Source organism: Hemibagrus wyckioides, linkage group LG06, assembly GCF_019097595.1.
Source record: "Hemibagrus wyckioides isolate EC202008001 linkage group LG06, SWU_Hwy_1.0, whole genome shotgun sequence".
NCBI lineage: Eukaryota > Metazoa > Chordata > Actinopteri > Siluriformes > Bagridae > Hemibagrus > Hemibagrus wyckioides.
Genome location: NC_080715.1, coordinates 26363222 through 26381738, shown reverse-complemented (window position 1 = coordinate 26381738; position 18517 = coordinate 26363222). Strand labels below are relative to the sequence as shown.

The following is an 18517-nucleotide window of genomic DNA, read 5'->3' as shown; positions in this document are numbered from 1 at the left end:
TGCATATATATATATATATATATATATATATATATATATATATATATATATATATATATATATATATATATATATATATATATTTCATTGTCTGTATCACTTATCCAATCTATTTTCAGGTCACGGGGAGCCTGTGCCTATCTTTGGCATCAAGGCAGGATACACCCTGGACGGAGTGCCAACCGACTCCAATCAGCCTAGAAGCATGTCTTTGGACTATGGGAGGAAACTCACCAAGCACGGGGAGAACACACACACATCCATCCATCCACCGATCAGCCATAACATTATGAACACTGACAGGTGACGTAAATAACACTGATTATCTCCTCATCATGGCACCTGTTAGTGGGTGGGATATATTAGGCAGCAAGTGAACTTTTGTCCACAAAGTTGATGTGTTAGAAACAGGAAACATTGGCAAGCTTAAGGATTTGAGCGAGTTTGATGAAGGGCCAAATTGTGATGGCTAGACCACTGGATCAGAGCATCTCCAAAACTGCAGCTCTTGTGGGGTGTTCCCAGTCTGCAGTGGTCAGTATCTATCAAAAGTGGTCCAAGGAAGGAACAGTGGTGAACCGGTGACAGGGTCATAGGCAGCCAAGGCTAATTATTTCACAAAAATAATTAATTAGCCTGTACAGAAATATTTTTTTATAATTTATTAATGTTTTAGAGGATTAAAAATAGAAAAGAAAATCCGCTACTTTATATAAACTAAACATACATGAATAAATGTATATTGGAAGCCAGATAAATGCTATGCTATCTATGTTTCCATTTGTATAATAATTTAGCTAAAATTATCTTATCTAAGCTAACATCCTTCCATGTTTTCATTAAGGTAAAACTTGCTAGCAAAGACAATATTTCTATTTAGTTAGCTATCTTTTAGCCACCAATGCTAGTCATCTCTTCGTTTAGATAACCAAATGCTAACATCAGTAGTATTTTCAGGTAGCTAACATTTGCTAGTTGTTTAACGGAACGCTAGCACCCTATGGTAACACTGGTCATGTTTTCACTGAAGTAAAACTGATTAGAAGACTAAACACCAGCATATTTATTACAAGTTAGCAAAGGTAATAATAGTCATATTTTCCTTTGGATATGCATGGACAAGTTTAGCTAACATTAGTTAGCCAAAAATAACACTAATTGAGTCATATAGGTACCATTTAACTAGCTAGATAGGTAACACAAGCCATGTTGTCACTGAGGTAAAACTAGTATTTCCATTTAAATAGGAGTATTTCTGAAATAAAGTGCTAATGCTAACAACGTTGTCATTTAAGTAACATTAGCTATACCAAGGTTTGGAATTTGCAAAGGATCCATGAAATCTCACCTCTCTCCATCTTACAGATGAATAAGTGAATGAAGCTAAAAGGGAAGTGTATCTAACCTTTGGTGCTGTGTATCTTTATTTTTCTCAGAGAATGTGTATTAAAATGAGTTTAACAAAATCTGTGCTGTTACAGTCCCGCTGTGCAGAGAGCCATCTGCGAAAGCAACACATTTTACCTCACACATTTTACCTCACACTTTCAGTTCAGCTAGAGAACAAATGATTTATTTATATTATCTTTAGACTCTAATATATAGGAAAACCTATCAGTTCAGTCAACTGCGCAAATTCGATTTTTTTTGGGCTCTCTTTATATATTTTTAACTCCCTGGTCCACTCCTGCATCATTTCCATTCTATCTTCGATCTAAAGTGACTTTTGACTAGATTTTCAAAGTTAGTATCAAACAACTAGTGTCAATTCACTACATAGAGTAAGAGAGAGAGGTGTGAAGTGATTTAAAAGTGATTAGGATTAACTCACTCACTGTTTTTAACTCCATCACAGATAAACACACAATAAGAACACAACTCAAGCACAGCTCCAAGGTCTTTCAATGAGAAAGACGATCATCATCTTGTCAATTTTTATTAATTAATTTCACCCCTTTAAGACAGGAAGTCATGTGAAGAATAATCATCGGCTGCAGTATGAGATTTGATCTGTACATTTACATTCATCGGAATATATTATAAAAACTAGAACACACTCATAAAAAACTGACCTCCCAAAACGCATTCTGCAACCACGTTCCTCACAGCACACCTTTAGATACTCGGAGGAAAAAATGGCAGCGTATAGTTACACATCGTTTCCATGGAAACAGGATGAGGTGCTGCTCAGGAAGGACATGTCCTGTTCATCTGAAAACTTTCTGCATTTCTGCTCGCAGACAGAATCACAGATTCTTCTTTACATAGAAATGAGATTAGTGTAAAAATAAGAACTGCTGCATGTAACACATTTATTTTCCAATTCGTGTGCTGGGTGAAGAACTCAAATTCGTCTTCATCTTCTTCTCCATCGAGCTCTAGCTTCTCTTCTATTTACTCACCGACAGCAACAGATTGATCTGCAACGAAGCAGAAAAAACACACACACTTTCCACAGCTGATATTTATAAATGACGCATTTCTCTCTCATGCTCTCTCTTCCCATCTGTCTGTCTGTCTGTCTTACTCCATCTGTCTGTCTCTTCAATGGAATGTCTCTTCATCTATCTGTCTATGTTTCTTTCTGTTTGTCTCTTCTGCTGTCATGGTCTGTCTGTCCATGTCTGCATGTCCAGCTATCTGTCTGCCTGTCTACTGTCTGTCTTCCTCCATATGGCTGTCTGTCTCTCTATCTGTCTGTCCATGTTTGAGTCTCCATCAGTTATGTCTGTCTTGCCCCAGCTGTCTGTCTTTTTCCTTTTGTCTCTCCTACTGTCTGTCGCTCTCTCATTCCCTCTCTCTTTATCTTCATCTGTCTGGCATCACTGGTTGTCATGGGCTCAGCAGGGTTCAGTGACTGAAAGTTGATCCAGGAAGATGTTTTCTACACCTTGTAGTTGTGAGAACACATTCTACAGAATTGACAAGCAGGCTGAGAAATTAATATTAAAACTAAAACAGACCCTTCATTAAACACTCCACTGTATCTCTATTACTTAATGATTAACACTTCATCACACACACACCTGTTCCATGGAGGGACATGCGATGATCTGGAGGTCCTCTCCGCTGTACTCCTCCTGCAGTAGTGCATGGAGCTTCAGGAACATCTGCTGGATGTTATTCTGAAACAACACAGGATCACAGCATGGTGGTGTGAAAACAGGTGAAACTGAAAAGTTTTTATGGCTTGATGAGCAGGGATTAAGTGTGTGGATGAAAATAGCTCAGCCAATCAGAAACAAGTATTTCCTCTGGCCATACAATACACTTGGTTACATGATCTAGAGACACACATTTTGATCATGAAGGCACGTGTGTACTAGGGTTTGATGAAGTGAGGTGAACCTGTGCACGTGTCTCACCCTGACTGGTTTGAACAGGATGAACTCGGTGTCTTTGTTTGCCAGGTACAACGTCATGCTCTGTAACGTCAACGGCAGTTTAGTCTTCATCACCCGATATGTGGACATCACCAGGTCGTTGATCTTTGCTACAAATTTCCACACAGACACAAAATAAACAAAATAAACCTTAAGTGATGTTACAACAAACACAGCCCACAGCTCACTCACTGCCAGACAAATAAATAGGAACTCACCAGGCTGAGCCCAGGGCTGCTGAGAGAGCTGATAATTTGGTCCTCCTCCAACCACCATCGCCTTCAATGCAGACACCTGAACATGCAGGGATATGGAAGTAATGTACACTTTACACCAGAGATTTCTGAACACCTGACCATCACACCCTTACACAATCACACAACGTGACATGCTGTGACAAGGTTGGAGCCCTCACTCTGACTCAACCCTACTGAACACCTTTGGGATGAACTGGAACTGGAGTCCCCTCAACATCCCAACATCAGAGTCTGATCTCACTAACACTCTTGTAGCTTAATGGTCATGTGACTATAACAAATCTTGAATGGGATGTTCAACAAGTACATATGGGTGTGATGGTCAGGGGTGCACATACTTTTGACCATGTAGTTTAGCACTGGATTTGCCTGTACCTGTCTATCACTCTGTGGACTAATAGCATCATAATAACTTATCTGATTTGTTGTGTGTGTGTGTGTGTGTTTGTGTGTGTGTTCCTATCCTACCTTGGTGAGAAACTCCTCCAGATTTCCCATGAACATTTGAGTTTGCTGCTGAATAAACTGCTCACAGCTGGACTTCAGGTGCCGGTCCACGTCCTTCTTCGAGTCAATGTAGTGCTCTTTGATCTCTGGAGTTCCCTAATGAGTGTGTGTGTACAGAAAACACTCACTCAGAACCCACCACATGAACTGGTATAAATATATGAAAGGTGTGATGCCCAGAGCCGATACCTCGAGCAGGAACTCCAGGATGGCGTTGTGGCTGTTGAGACGGAAGAATTTGGGCACGGCTTTGGGGTTCAGGATCTTAAAAGCAGCATCTGAGCAGGAAAAGAAATGGATCACGTTAGATAATGTTTTACTGCTGCGAAAAGAAAATACTTAGACTCGTAACCACCAGGAGAACATCTATGGAACAGGAACTTCAGGAGAGAAGCTTGTTCTACTGAACAATGTGTTTAACACAAGTTTCAACAAAAGATCATGTGCTCAGATAATAAGCTTGCTTTACTTTTCCAGTAAAGTTAAAGAGAATGCTGTTGCTAGGCAACCGGCCAATATGGCTGCCATAAGAACTCCTCACTGTGATCTAAATGGAAAAGAAGCTAATCATCTCTACTTCATTTTACTTTTATTTTAAAACTGCTTTTATTTTACTTTTGCATTTTCTCCAGGTGTGTTCACTCACTTTTTTCTTTTTAGGTTTGTTTCTTTGACTCACCTCTGGTTTTCTTCAGGTCCAGTGAGATTTCTTTAATGGCAAAATCAGTGTGGAAAGGTGCGATCTGCTCTCTCATAATGAGGAGGTGCTTGATGAGGAAGAGCTGGCCATCAATCTGACTCTGTAAAAATAAAGATTAAAAAAAGACTACAGTTAATTTTACATTTAACTCTTGTAAGATATTAAACGTAAATAAGACAAGCAGCAGCTATGATCTTAATTACGTTAAGGATTTTAGATTAGACTTTAACAGTGAAAGGCTGAACAATATCTAAAAACAATTCTAACTATATATTTAAAAGCATAACAATAACAAAAACCACAAAATCCTTTGCTAATTTAATTGATTCCTGAAGTTAAAGTATTTACATGTGTGCTGCTGTCACTTTTAATATTGATAGCATCAATAAATGTAAATAAATATAAATAATGTTTGGATGTGTTTTTCTTCCTAGAAATGAGCATCATCATCTGTCCAGGTGCCAGTTATGTGTTCTCATTTCCAATATCCAATTACATCATCCATACCCGGCCCTGACATCTACTACAACCCTGTAACTGGATCCTGTAGTAAAGAAGACCGTTAATTAAGAGGTCCAGATCCAGGAGAGATTGACAACTCAACTGCACCGTTGGCTTCACCTCACCTTGTTCTTGCGGATGAATTCTGAAGCTTTAAGCAGAGACAGGATACATGCTGACAGCGCTTCCTGAGACAAACCCTGAAAAACGGCCCTCTGGCAAAGAAAAGCAAACAAAAATGGAGTTTAAATACAAATAATCCTTTATAAGTGCTACTGAAATAGATCCTGCTATATGATCATCTGATACTGATAGGAGTGGGTGTGTATGTGTGTGTAGACTCACATCGATACAGCGGTAGAGTTTAGATAAACACAATAACGTGCGTCTGACTGTCGGATACCACATTCCGTGGAGATCAGCAGGAGAAACGCCTCCTAGTGGAGTAAGGAAACAAGACAAACAGCATATAAAACTGTTAATAAGAAAAAGCCATGCTCACACAGAATAGACACCTATGACATTGCGGGCCACATGACTGGCAAACCATCGGGCCACACCCTGAGCAGGGCCACACCCCACACTCCAGTCGAGCGGTACAGTTGTGCTATACAATTTACACCATTTCTCTGACAAAATCTGCTCATACCCACTAACAACATTAATTTGATCTACATCTGTGAAAACAGATGGGTGAGTTATAAAATGGGTAAGATATTTTTAGGTAAATTCTTATGAAGGCCTTGGAAACGAACTGAAGTTAAATAAAATATAAAATGCAAAAAAATGAAAAATTTATCCCCAACTTTTTTAAGGAAAAAACCCACACACCCGTATTCCCACTCTTCCTGGAGTCCGATTCCTCCAGCTGGACATTGCTGAAGGAGGTGTCGAGTTTCATCTGCTCCTCTTTCAGAGACTGAGCAATTTTCTGAAAAATAAAACCCCTTGTGTGTTAGCATTTTTAAACATAAAAAAATGTTCTAAATTCTCTGTAAATGGGCTATTAATCAAAACCACCTACACAATGAAGTGGAGAGAAGTGGTGTGTATGTGTGTGTGTGTGAGAGAGAGGGAGAGGGAGAGGGAGAGAGAGAGGGAAAGAGTGTACGCGTTTGTGTGTGAGAGAGAGAGACCTCCATCATCTGCAGTTTGTCGGGGTAGGCGAGGTCTCCCGGTGCTGGGTTGTATCCGCTGATGTCTGTCTGGATGTAGATGTGTGTCCTGTAGACCAGTCGTTCCTGAACATCCTCCAGCATCTGCTTCACCACGGCATCAAACGCACACAACTGCACCGCTACACACACACACACACACTTTGAGTCAATTACCTCAGCCTTCCCATCCTAGACCAAGTACCTGGAGTAAAATCTTTACCGTTGTTGTGCACGTGATCCTCCAGCATCTCGTTCTTTAAAATGCTACAGAGTTCTGACAGCGTCTCCAGATGGACCACGTGGATGATGAGCGGCCGCAGAACGTCATACAGGGACACGCAGAGTTTCTCTAGCAGCTCGCTGAAGGGAAACACACATTCATCAGATAAAATGCGATGACATCAAATCTGTGTCATCAAAACATTTAGGCTACGTCCCAAATCACCAAAACTAATGATCAAATCCTTCTGGTTATCATGACAAATGGCCACTCCCTGGGGATATATACAGTGCCTTGAATACATTTTTACCCCTTTATGGAACTCTGGACCTTTTTGTAGTGTTACAGCTTGGAACTAAAATGGACTTTATGATGGACTGCAGTGCTGGCTTTCTACTAAACATAGCACTTTTTTTTTTTTTTTTACCCAGCATGCCTTTTCTATAAACACACACTCAAATTAAATACAATCATGACATGCAGTCATGAATTCCAATCACGTCTATATCAGGTCCAGGCTGTAACACTACAACACTGACTGGACTTCACAGGATCATCAGTGTGTCACTCACTCCAGCTTGACTGTAGGTTTGGAGAAGAATTCGTTATAAAGTTGATGTTCGTCTTGACACACGTGCACCATGAAAGCACAGCCACTGCGCACCTGCACACACACACACACAAAAACAAGTGCATTCTGTAAGCACTGACCTGTCAGTACTAATTATCACAAGTGTTCATGAATAAACATGTCAGAATGAGTAATGAAATAAAAGTGAATGTAAAATAAGTATTAGCATGAATAAGGAATTAGCATGTGGGAAAAATTATCATGAACTAGCATGAACATGAACACAGTATTATTAGAAATAAAGAATAGACTTCAGAATAAGAAGAGAAAAACTTGTAGTGTAGTTGCTCAGTGTTAGTTCTCCTAAGTCTGGGTTTGTGCATGTGTGTGTGTGTGTGTGTGTGTGTACATACAAGAGCACAGTGGTCCTTGTTATTCTGTCCTGTCAGCTCAGTGATGGTGGACTTAATGCTGGGAGCGAGCAGAACTTCTCTCTGATCCAGATAACATTGATGGACATCATCCAGGAGCTGCTGATACCTGATCACACAAACACACACACACAGAGTATGGAACAAGAATTAGCATAAACACTTAATCCTCGTTAGCATAAACACAAAGTCCTCCATTAATCACAATTAAAGACTAAAGAGCCTGCTAGCCAAAGTAAACCGGGGGTTAGAGGGGCTCTGTAAGGTTAGAGGTCATTCCTCTTAGAGGTTGGAGTATGTTCAATATAGTGATGTAATACCTCATAGTGAGGCTGTTCACTGTAGTGAGGTAGTACCTCATAGTGAGGCTTTTTATTGTAGTGAGGTAATAACTCCATAGTGAGAATGTTTATTGTAGTAAGGTAATACCTCATAGTGAGGCTGTTTATTGTAGTGAGGTAATAACTCAAAGTGAGGCTGTTCACTGTAGTGAGGTAATAGAGTGAGGTTGTACATCATTTGAGTTAATATTCATTTGTTCTTAATAATTATTTGTATGTGGATATCTACTCCAGTGGGAATCTTTCTGTCTAACAATACATTTTATTATTATTTGGCTAGACATTAACCTTTAGTCTCTTGTCATCACTTAAAAGTGACCTAGATTTTGTTGCCCGAAATATTAAAGATATGAGGAAACACTTACTCTGGGATTTTCTCTGACCGCTGTTCAACCTGCTCGATTAGCGTCTGAAACCACAAACAGATCAATCACCATCGATAACGAGGAACAGGAAAAGAATCATTTCTATAAAGCCAGTCTTCATAAACTATTATAAATGTGTGAACAATTTATTGTAACAAAAGTATTTATATAAGTTTGTATTTACATAATTAAACCGCATCACAACAACAAAAAAACCTACATACAACAACTAACAACAACTACGTGTGCTAAAGTTAGTGATTTATGGTAAATATTTACCATGAAGTATTTCAGTAAAATTATTTCACTAAAATCTTACAATAAGGACAGTTTCACTACAGTAATTTATTATTAATATTCCGCCTTACAAAATAATTTATGCTGAGCTTTGGTTTACGTGATTATGTAAGTGAAGTGTGTATAAAATTGTGTGTGTGTTTTACTCTGAGCTTTGGAGCTGCTGCTCGGAATTTCACATAGTAGAGCGTGAAGGCATTGTCCATGTTCGCCACAGCCACAGGGTCCTGATGGGGTTCAACATAAGATCAACAAAATAAATGAACTGTTACATATCTGGACACGCTTTCTGTAAATTTCGGTAAAATATCAATTATGTCAGCTAGGACTGCAGCAAGAGAATCACACACCCGCTTTGTGAGCTGATTTGTGAGGTTTTGTAACGTGTTGATGATGTGAGTCTTCAGGAGGTGCAAAGCTTTGGACAAGCACTGTCTGAACTTAGCGAGGTACACCGGATAATCCTTAAAGTTCGGCTGTGAGAAAGAGAGAAAAGGTGGAGTTCACGTTAATAAATAAATACCAAACAAACAAAAAAAAACCCCAAAAAAAACCAAATTAAACACAAGCACGAAATAAATTAATTAAAACACCATTAAAAGCACTAAATTCATACATTTTCTCTCATTTGAGTACTAGGTTTATTTTTTATGCTTCTATAAAATATAAATTTTAGGGTCAATATTTTGAAACACAGGTAAAAATACAGAAAGCAGCTGTAAATAAAAAAAAATAAACAAATGCAAATGAATGACTTTTTAACTTACGTGTGATGAAACGTATTCGATGCAGTTGTCTAGTTTGGAAAGCATTGGTATAAAACCCTCGCTGTTCACCGACAACGTGGGTGAGTTCAGTTTCTATACAGATCAAATGGTCCACTGTGAACACTTACAGGTGAAAGTTTACTTGAAAAATGATTACATGCAGATTTTTAATCTGTTTATGCAGAATGTGCCTGTAGGAGCTGTTACCATAAAAACTATAACATATTAAAAAACTGGGTGCACATGGTCAAATGAATCAACAACTTCTGACCAATCAGAATCCAGCGCTGTGAGTTAAAGTGATTCGGAATTTACCGTGTTTATGTTCTCCAGTTCGTTAAAGTAGGAGAGTTTCTGCTGGATGCTTTCGGCCAAATCCACCAGTTCTGACTAGAGAAGGGGCAAAATAAGATCAAGACATGGTTAGATTTAATTTTCAAAGCAAACAAAGCTGATACAACGCTAATGATTGCTTATAGAATTAAAAACAAATCACGAAAAATATCTAGATTTGTACTACAGAGTGTGATGGAGCGCCACTAAATTATTTGCTTTTATTTTCTTCTTGTTGTTGTATCCTATGCAGCCATGTTCATGATTAGCGCTGAAGCCTTTGTGTTTTAGTTTATTCCTTATTTAACCACATTATTACAAACTTTGTCAAGGAGTCATTTGGAGGCTGAAAGAGTCGACTCTCCTGAGCTGATTCGCTGTAAGGAACCAGAATTCTTCAGGGATACATTCCGCTTTGTCTCGTGCAACACCGCCCCCTAGCGCAGCACGTGAGCAGGCACACACACTCAAACACGTGCACACGCGCACACACCTGCTCCTTCAGAGGCTGTTCACAGGCCTCGTGTAACATTGCCCCCTAATGCAGCAGGTGAGCAGGTCAGGTACACACAAACACACACGATCTCTCACCTGCTCCTTCAGTAGCTGTTCACAGGCCTCATGTAACGTTCCTGTTTTTGTAGAAACAAATAAATATTGTTTCTGTAGAGAGTCCAAATGATTCAGAGCCTCATTAACGTCTGTTAGAATGGCGTCACACTGCTCCTGATAACAGCTCAAACAGTCCCGCGTTGTCCTGCAGCAAGAGAGAGAGAGAGAGAGAGAGAGAGAGAGAGAGATTTGGTTCAAACTTCAAACTGCATTAAAATAGTATCATTTTCCTATAGTGAGAATGAAAGAAATCTTGAAAGTATGAAGAAGAGTGAAAGAAATGAAATGTTGGTGGAACAGAGAAAGGAAAGAACAAAAGAAGGTATGCAGAGGACAAATGATAAATAGATTTGTGAGCTTTGATCTCTCCAAAATAAACACAGAACTGTGTACTTCAAGGTGCAGGTTTTAATGCTTAATAGCTGTTATTAATGTTTGTTGCTATAGTTACTGTAGGAGTGATTAAGTTTTTGAACCCCTTCCAGCCAATCACATATGAGTGGTGTAAAGGCAGGAAACAGGAGGATGCGAGTTCCCAGGTCCACCAAGCTGTCACTGCTGAGCCCTTGAGCAAGGCCTTTAACCCTCAATAGTTCAGTTGTATAAAAATGGGATAAAATGTAAGTTGCTCTTGATAAGAGTGTCTGCCAAATGCCAGAAATGTAAAGGTAAATGTCTAAAATTAGACCATACACACCTGTATTTGGCACCTTCTTCTTGGTCCATGTGAGTCTGCAGTTTAGAGAACCAGGAGAAAAACTGCAGGATGAAAAGAATTAAGAAGGTAAACCTTCAGAAGAATATTAGCATTACGCACATATTAGGCTACAAGAACTGAAAAGGCTTCAGCTGTGGGTGTATTCGACTGTAGAGTATAATTTCCAAGAGTACATTTGAAGTGTTTCTACCTGCTGAGCCGTCTCGATCCGGTCGTTCTCCAGCTGCAGCATCTGGAACCCCTTCAACAACACATCCTCCGTGGAAGCGGGAACAGCGGCCGTGAATGGAGAGTGCAGAGAACGAGAAGATAGGACACACAGATCCTCAATCGGCAGCTGGAAGAAGAAAAACCACGAACAAACAGCCAGGGGTCAGAAACAACATTCAGCACAGGAACATTCAGTAAGGAGGCGGGGCATTTGAGTAAAGAGGCGGAGCAATATAAATAAAAGGCGTAGCAGTATGAGTAAATAGGCGGGGCATTTCTTGTTTGTGTAAAAACTTTGTGATAAGGAAACATTGCAGGAATGTCATCAGTATTGTACTGCTTTAAATGTTATTTCAGAGGACTAACTGATTTTTCTTTCCCTCAGGTAAAGTGTAGCTTGTCAACGAAAATCTCCCTGAAATCTAACAGGGTCACGTGTGTGATGACTGTGCTTAATATAAACATATCTAATGTAAACGTTAAATTAAGTGACAGTGTAATTTTAAATGATGGCGTTCAAAATAAATTTACATTGAACGTGCTAGCTTGATAGCTAATATGTACAGCTCTACGACTATGTCCCAAATCGCATCTTGCCCTATTACGTAGCATGTCTAAATAGTACGTTATGCTAGTTTTATATATAACATTACTTTATATGTGTTGTAGCGTAACGTCTGATAAAAGTGTATCTATTACAATGAGTGCGTTTTTACTGCAAGTAACCACTCTATATACTTTTCAAACACTACATTGCTGTCACACACTATGAAGTGCGGTAGTGAGCGGTTTGGGACACAGCCTATCCGCAGCTAACTGACGCTCACCTCTGCGGGAATGGGGAGAGTCTCGGCGGCGGAGCGGATCTCCAGGACCGAGTCTGTCTGTTTGTCTGTGAGCGGCGCCGTGGGCTCAGAGCTCCGGTCCCAAAGAGCAAGCTTCTCCCGCGTCTCTTTATCCGTGAGTTCCGGGAGACACTGCTCCATGGACGCCATCTTGACGCTTACATCAACATTCAACGTCATCATAAAAACTCCGCTTCCGGGTTTGGGGGCGGGAGTACACTTACGCCACAAACGCGCAGCAGTCCGTGATTGGTCAGAACTTCACTGTATTTATTTTCTTGATTGCCACAGAAAATGTTGTATATTAAATTATCAAATATTCCCGATTACAGTGTATAGCATCACATGAAAACAAAAGAGCTAATCTGTATTAATAAATGTTACTAATACAACTATATAAAAGAAACATAGTTAAAGATACAGTATAGTACGATAGATAGATAGATAGATAGATAGATAGATAGATAGATAGATAGATAGATAGATAGATAGATAGATAGATAGATACTTTATTCATCCCAAAGGGAAATTCACAGTTTCCAGCAGTATCCACAAACACAGGTAATAAATAAAATATAACAAAATATAACAAATATAGAATAGAATATAATAAAAATACTAAAAAACCCCAAATAGAGTACAAAAATATATCAAATAACAAAATATTACAAAATATAGCAGAATATAATAATATAACAAAATACAGCAGACAAATACTAAATACAGAGATTTAGGAATAAATATGGAGAATGTGATGAGAAACAAGATAAGTAATGTGCAAAACAAGTGTTTAAGGTTACAGACCTAGTTGATGTGCAAAAACTGTTTATGTGTAAACAGCCTGTATTTTTCTCCAGCTTATTCGTAAAAAAATAACAGGAATAGATATGTAGAATTTGATAAAAGACGACCGTTTATGCCGTGACCTCAAGACAAAAGTATTACATGGATTAAAAAACTGAGTTACTGTCCTCTTTGTGTTTACAGGACCATCCTGTCAGTCATCTTATATACACGCCCTCACATTACTTCACCCCGCCCACTGCTAACATACTATTACCCTAGCTTAGCCCTTACAAGAGCTTATTTTTTTTAAAAAAAGAACAAAAGTACCTCTCATGAACATTCTGATAAATTATCATGTTTTATAGAGCACCTGAAAGTGATGTCACGACAGTGCTTGGTAATATTAGTCCTTGTTGAACCACTGCTTTGTGTTCATGGGTGGCAAAGGAGAGGTGGAATCAAAGATGTTATGTTATGTCATTAAGCTACAATTTCTTTATCATTCAAGACCTAATTAAAAATTACAACATGGTAGTTGGTGATGAAAAGTTTTCTAATGTCGCCATCTCGTGATCGATCCACCAAATTGCATTTACATTAACAGCATTTCTCAGAAATGCCCTGTGAACACATTTATGTTGTTAAAACACGAGGTTATGAGAAGGAAATGGTGACAAATAGAAAGAGAGGCTACTGAAGGAAAGACTGGTTATAGCTTTTCTTTTACAACATGATAATTTTCCTGTTACATTGTGACAGAGCGAGTGTCACAGGCCAGCTCGGCTTTGTGTTTTCAGATTATCGTTTGTTGTCCTTTGGTCTGCTTTGTGATTGTAATCATTTACCCCATTGTGATACAGATGTAACAACGTGTTATTAAAGCAATGCTACGATTCATTAAAACTCAACAATTCTGTCAGTTCTGTTATATCATCTGAATGCTCCTGGTTTCCCTCCATCTTGCTGACTCTTACAGGTTAGCTTTCCAAAACGACAGACACAAAGTGACCCGAGAGTGATTTTCATTTTTTCATCTCTCTCTCTTTCTGTCTCCATCTCCCTCTCTCTTGTTCTCGCTTCCCACGAATCAGAGTGCACATGTTCTGCATTGATTCACCAAGCACTGGAGCGGAACGTTATTTCATTATTGAGGCAGACCTCTCTTTCTCTCTCTCTCTCTCTCTCTCTCTGCCTTAGGCTGAATTAGAGCCCACTTTGTGTTAGCTTTTTTTTGTCCGGCAAGCTTGGACATCCAGATCATCACCAAACCAAAAACACAAACATGAAGCTAAAAATGGCCAGAAACAAGATAATGAACAGCAAAAGGATCTAAAGGAGTAAACTGAGGACACACACACACACACAAACAGAGCGCAATGGAAACTTGCGATGAACTCGGTGTCTTCACGGTCATACAGTAAGTATGGATTTTTTTGTTTCCACATCAAATAATTTATATTTTTATTCATCAGGAACTAATCTGATTTATTGCTTTGTTGTAATTAAGAAACAGGACTTCAGGGCCGTGTGTTTGTGCAGGTTATAAATGCTGCTTTTGTAAGAAGAATGTAAGAGAAAATATCTAAAAGTTAATAATAACTTTCAACTCTAAAACCAAGACTCTAATTAACTGCCATGTGAACGACTTTTAAAAGTCAGCGTCAGATGGTGAGGATGATCCTCCTCACTTTTTTTGGGAACGTTCCAGGATCAAGACACGAGACAGAGACCCAAAAACCTGCTACCAGGGGATTTATTCAGCTGGTTTAGCTCTGCAGACTTGCCATAAGCAACCTGCTATGTACTGATAGCACTTTCATGTTTAGAGACAAAATGTTATTAAATGTAAAGGCTGCTTTCTAAAAAACAAGGGAGTCAGTCAAGCACAGTTGCCTCTAGGATATTAAAAAATATTGCTATTTGCCAGATAAAAGGTGATTTTCTGTTTTGCCTGCCTTTGTAGATATTGGACAAGCCTACCGTTAGAGTTATTATTACACCTAGTGGTCAAACATGGGAACTGCAGCCAGCGCTAACAGAGGCCTATTCTCACTAAAGAAACCTTTTAACAAGAGGACGAGCAACAGATGAGATGTTTAATGGCATGTTTTTTATGCTCACACTTTTTACTCCAGATTGGGTTCGTTTTTAAAATACTCACAGCTGCCAAGATCTTATTTTATAGCAAATAGTCTGAAGAAAATGTTCTACAAATGAAGTTGAAGTGGAAATCTACAACATACAGAAACATTTGTAAACCACTTTCTAATCCATTGTACTAACCTAAAACCTGGCTTACAAAATGCAATGAGAGTTAGCATGACAATCTCTGTCATGATATCACTTCCAAGCTCATTCCCCTGTCTGAAAGCCGAGCTGTACTACTGTAAACACAAGCTCATCCTGTGTTTTATAGGAATGATCCAGAGGTCTTTCACTGTCCCTGTTATATTTTCTAACAAGATCTAGCATCATTAGCATTCTAAGCTGCTTGAATACCAAATTCTAACAACACAAGTGACGTGCATGACTTAACTAAAAGAGATCTACTTGATTAATTGTGTATAGTCAGCCAATCAAATGCTTCAAAGCTTTATAGGGATTGTGTTTACAGGTCTGTACAGGAGCAACATGAGTAATAAATTGCTCCATTTTGGAAAAGTGCTGCTGGGGGTATATTCTGGTTTAACTGTGTTTCTTCTCATTAAGCATTGAGTATTTTTTTTTTGTTCACAGGAGAATGAACTTGCTCCACTAACCACTTGCCAATTTTATCCATATCATCCCCCCTTTCTGAACAGACCGAGATAGGGGTGGAGTAAAGTGGTGTTGGGGTGTGGTTATAGAATGTCTGACAATGTTGTGTTTTCTCAGCCACATAATACACTTTTATAGGGCCTTGACTACACGATGTCCAGGTTAAGAAATGATCAATTATTGCACCTTTAAATAAACAAATTGACAGGAATCAAATGAATAAAAGAGAGCAGAACATTTTTAAAACAATTAATAGCATTAAATGAGTTGTGTGTTTTTTTATCCATGAACTAGAAACTATTTTCATTAGCATTTTTGCTTCTTCATGTTGTGTCCTATGAGGGGTATTTTGTTCTGTGAGAGGTTATTTTGTCCTATGACGGGTTATTATATCCAGTAAGGGGTTATTTTGGTCCTATGAGGCAATATTCTGTCCTATGAGGGGTTATTATGTCCAGTAAGGGGTTATTTTGGTTCTTTGAGGCGATATACTGTCCTATGAGTGGTTATTTTGTACTATGAGGGGATATTTTGTCCTGTAAGGGGTTATTTTGTCCTATGAGGGGTTATTTTGTCCTGTGAGGGGATATTTTGGTCCTATGAGGGGTTATTTTGTCCTATGAGGGGTTATTATGTCCAGTAAGGGGTTATTTTGTACTATAAGGCGATATTTTGTCATATGAGGGGACATTTTGTCCTGTAAGGGGTTATTTTGGTCCTATGAGGCAATATTTTGTCCTATGAGGGGTTATTTCATCCTATGAGGGGATATTTTGTCCTGTAAGGGGTTATTTTGTCCTATGAAGGGTTATTTTTTCTTGTGAGGGGATATTTTATCCTATGAGGGGTTATTTTGTCCTGTGAGGGATTATTTTGTCCTGTGAGGGGATATTTTGTCCTGTGAGGGGTTATTTTGTCCTGTGAGGGATTATTTTGTCCTGTAAGGGGTTATTTTGGTCCTATGTGGAAATATTTTGTCCTATGAGGGGTTATTTTGTCTTGTGAGGGGATATTTTGTCCTGTAAGGGGTTATTTTGTCCTATGAGGGGTTATTTTGTCTTGTGAGGGGATATTTTGTCCTATGAGGGGTTATTTTATCCTATGAGAGGTTATTTTGTCCTGTGAGGGGATATTTTGTCCTATGAGTGATTATTTTGTCCTGTGAGGGATTATTTTGTCCTGTAAGGGGTTATATTGCATCATATTGTCATTTTTGCAAATTTCCTGGAATTTTCTTCGTGGTCCCCTCACTGAGATCATTTCAGACAGTCGCTTGATAAAAGTCTGTATTTTTGCTCAAAATGGAGGTTAATGTGAGTTTAGCAGAGTTAAATCAGTTTAGTCTGGGGCAGTGAGGCTGAATCGATCAGACAGGTTTATTGAAAGGTTACTTTCATCCATTTCCTCCATCTGCTGCTTTTCTCTCCATTGCCTTTCTTTCTCGGTGCAGCTCTGTTTTCATCTGGTCTAGAAGATTTAATGGTGGAGGATCTCTTAGAGTTTCACTGTAAAACCGAGCATTAAAAAAATCTCAATCGATAGCTGGATGAACAGATAGATTAATAGCAGATTCATTCCATTTTCATCACTCCCACATTCATCTGTCTCTCTCTGCATCTGTGAGTTATGAATGACTCACAAGCAATTCATTTTTTGGATTCTTAACGAATCATTTACAGTGAATCAATCTGTGAATCGTATCCCAAGCACAAGCAAATCATCTACATAGAGTACAGTAGTGTTTATACACTAAACTTGGTTTCTCCTGTTGTTTAGGCTTTGTGCTTGACTCCTACTTCAATCATCTGAAACACGTCATTGGTTTTCTTTTCTGCCAGACTCCCATGAGTCCCATAATTCTCCTTAACCTATGAGTCTGCCACATGTTCAATATTTCAGACTAAATCAAACCTGCAAATTAAAGCCTGTTGATGTTTGCAGACATTTTGTAAATTGTTTGCCATTAAACAAACCAAAAATAGAACACACAGACTGATTGCAAAGAGCAACACAGCACATCTTACACATCTGTACAGATGACAATGCATAAGGTTTAAAAAACTTAATACATGACATTAATAACAAGAAACTGATCCAAAAGTGCAGGAGTAAGTGAATGAAACAAGTGATTACTTCTCCGTCCGTTAGTCATATGAAGAGACGACGATGAAGCTCATGTTTAGATGCTGACAAAGATTTTTTATGAGACGCCGACTGGTCGTGATCATCAGTACTTTCTATTGTAAATATATTATTTGTATAAATTTCAGTAAGATTGTTTTTCATCTATAGGTCAGGTTATAAATCTGGAGGTATAGGTGTAGCATATTGCAGTGGAATTGGAGTAAAATCGTTCCATGCAATTTCAGCTTTAAAATACATTTCAGCTTTAAAATGCTGGAACTTTTATTGTGATTGAGAAATAAGCAAAAGAGTACTATGTCATTTAAAATATATAATATAATTTGGTTTTCGGAACTGTATTTGGTAGAAAAATGCTTTAAAATCTTTTTTTTTTTTACCAGGTTAAGAAGAATCGGACCATGTTTAGTGATCTGATTCAAATGAATCAAACAAACGATACAACAATTAAAATTAAGAAAAAAATACATCAGAAGTTGTAGGCATCTTGTTAAACGAATGACACATTTTGACATTTGAATAGTAAACAAAAAAATAGGGAGCCATAAGCTAATGGCATCTTGCATGATCCGATTCAAATGAATCAGACTTCGGATTGTTCGAATATAAATTCGAAA

At 38.5% G+C, this 18517-nt stretch overlaps 1 protein-coding gene across 1 annotated transcript; it reads right to left on the bottom strand.

Annotated features, from left to right (window-relative positions):
* Positions 1-1897: 1897 nt before the first annotated feature.
* Positions 1898-12413, bottom strand: cog3 (component of oligomeric golgi complex 3). The gene is made up of 23 exons (XM_058391614.1): positions 12198-12413; positions 11351-11497; positions 11140-11201; positions 10422-10587; positions 9813-9887; positions 9498-9590; positions 9081-9206; positions 8877-8957; positions 8434-8477; positions 7710-7836; positions 7298-7389; positions 6726-6865; positions 6485-6645; positions 6180-6279; positions 5694-5785; positions 5474-5563; positions 4827-4947; positions 4337-4425; positions 4109-4243; positions 3602-3677; positions 3366-3493; positions 3027-3125; positions 1898-2420 (listed from the first exon to the last, which is right to left on the bottom strand). The coding sequence occupies exons 1-23, from the start codon at positions 12396-12398 to the stop codon at positions 2391-2393; spliced, it is 2475 nt and encodes an 824-aa protein (XP_058247597.1). The 5' UTR covers positions 12399-12413; the 3' UTR covers positions 1898-2390.
* Positions 12414-18517: the final 6104 nt, after the last annotated feature.

Bases quoted from the DNA above. Each gene is read 5' to 3' on its own strand.
- cog3 (XM_058391614.1), bottom strand. From the start codon at position 12,398: ATGATGACGTTGAATGTTGATGTAAGCGTCAAGATGGCGTCCATGGAG. The intron at 9,888-10,421 runs GTGAGAGATCGT...CCCCTTCTCTAG, and splicing joins AACAGCTACTGAAGGAGCAG to TCAGAACTGGTGGATTTGGC. The intron at 7,390-7,709 runs GTATGTACACAC...GTGTGTGTGCAG, and splicing joins ACAAGGACCACTGTGCTCTT to GTGCGCAGTGGCTGTGCTTT.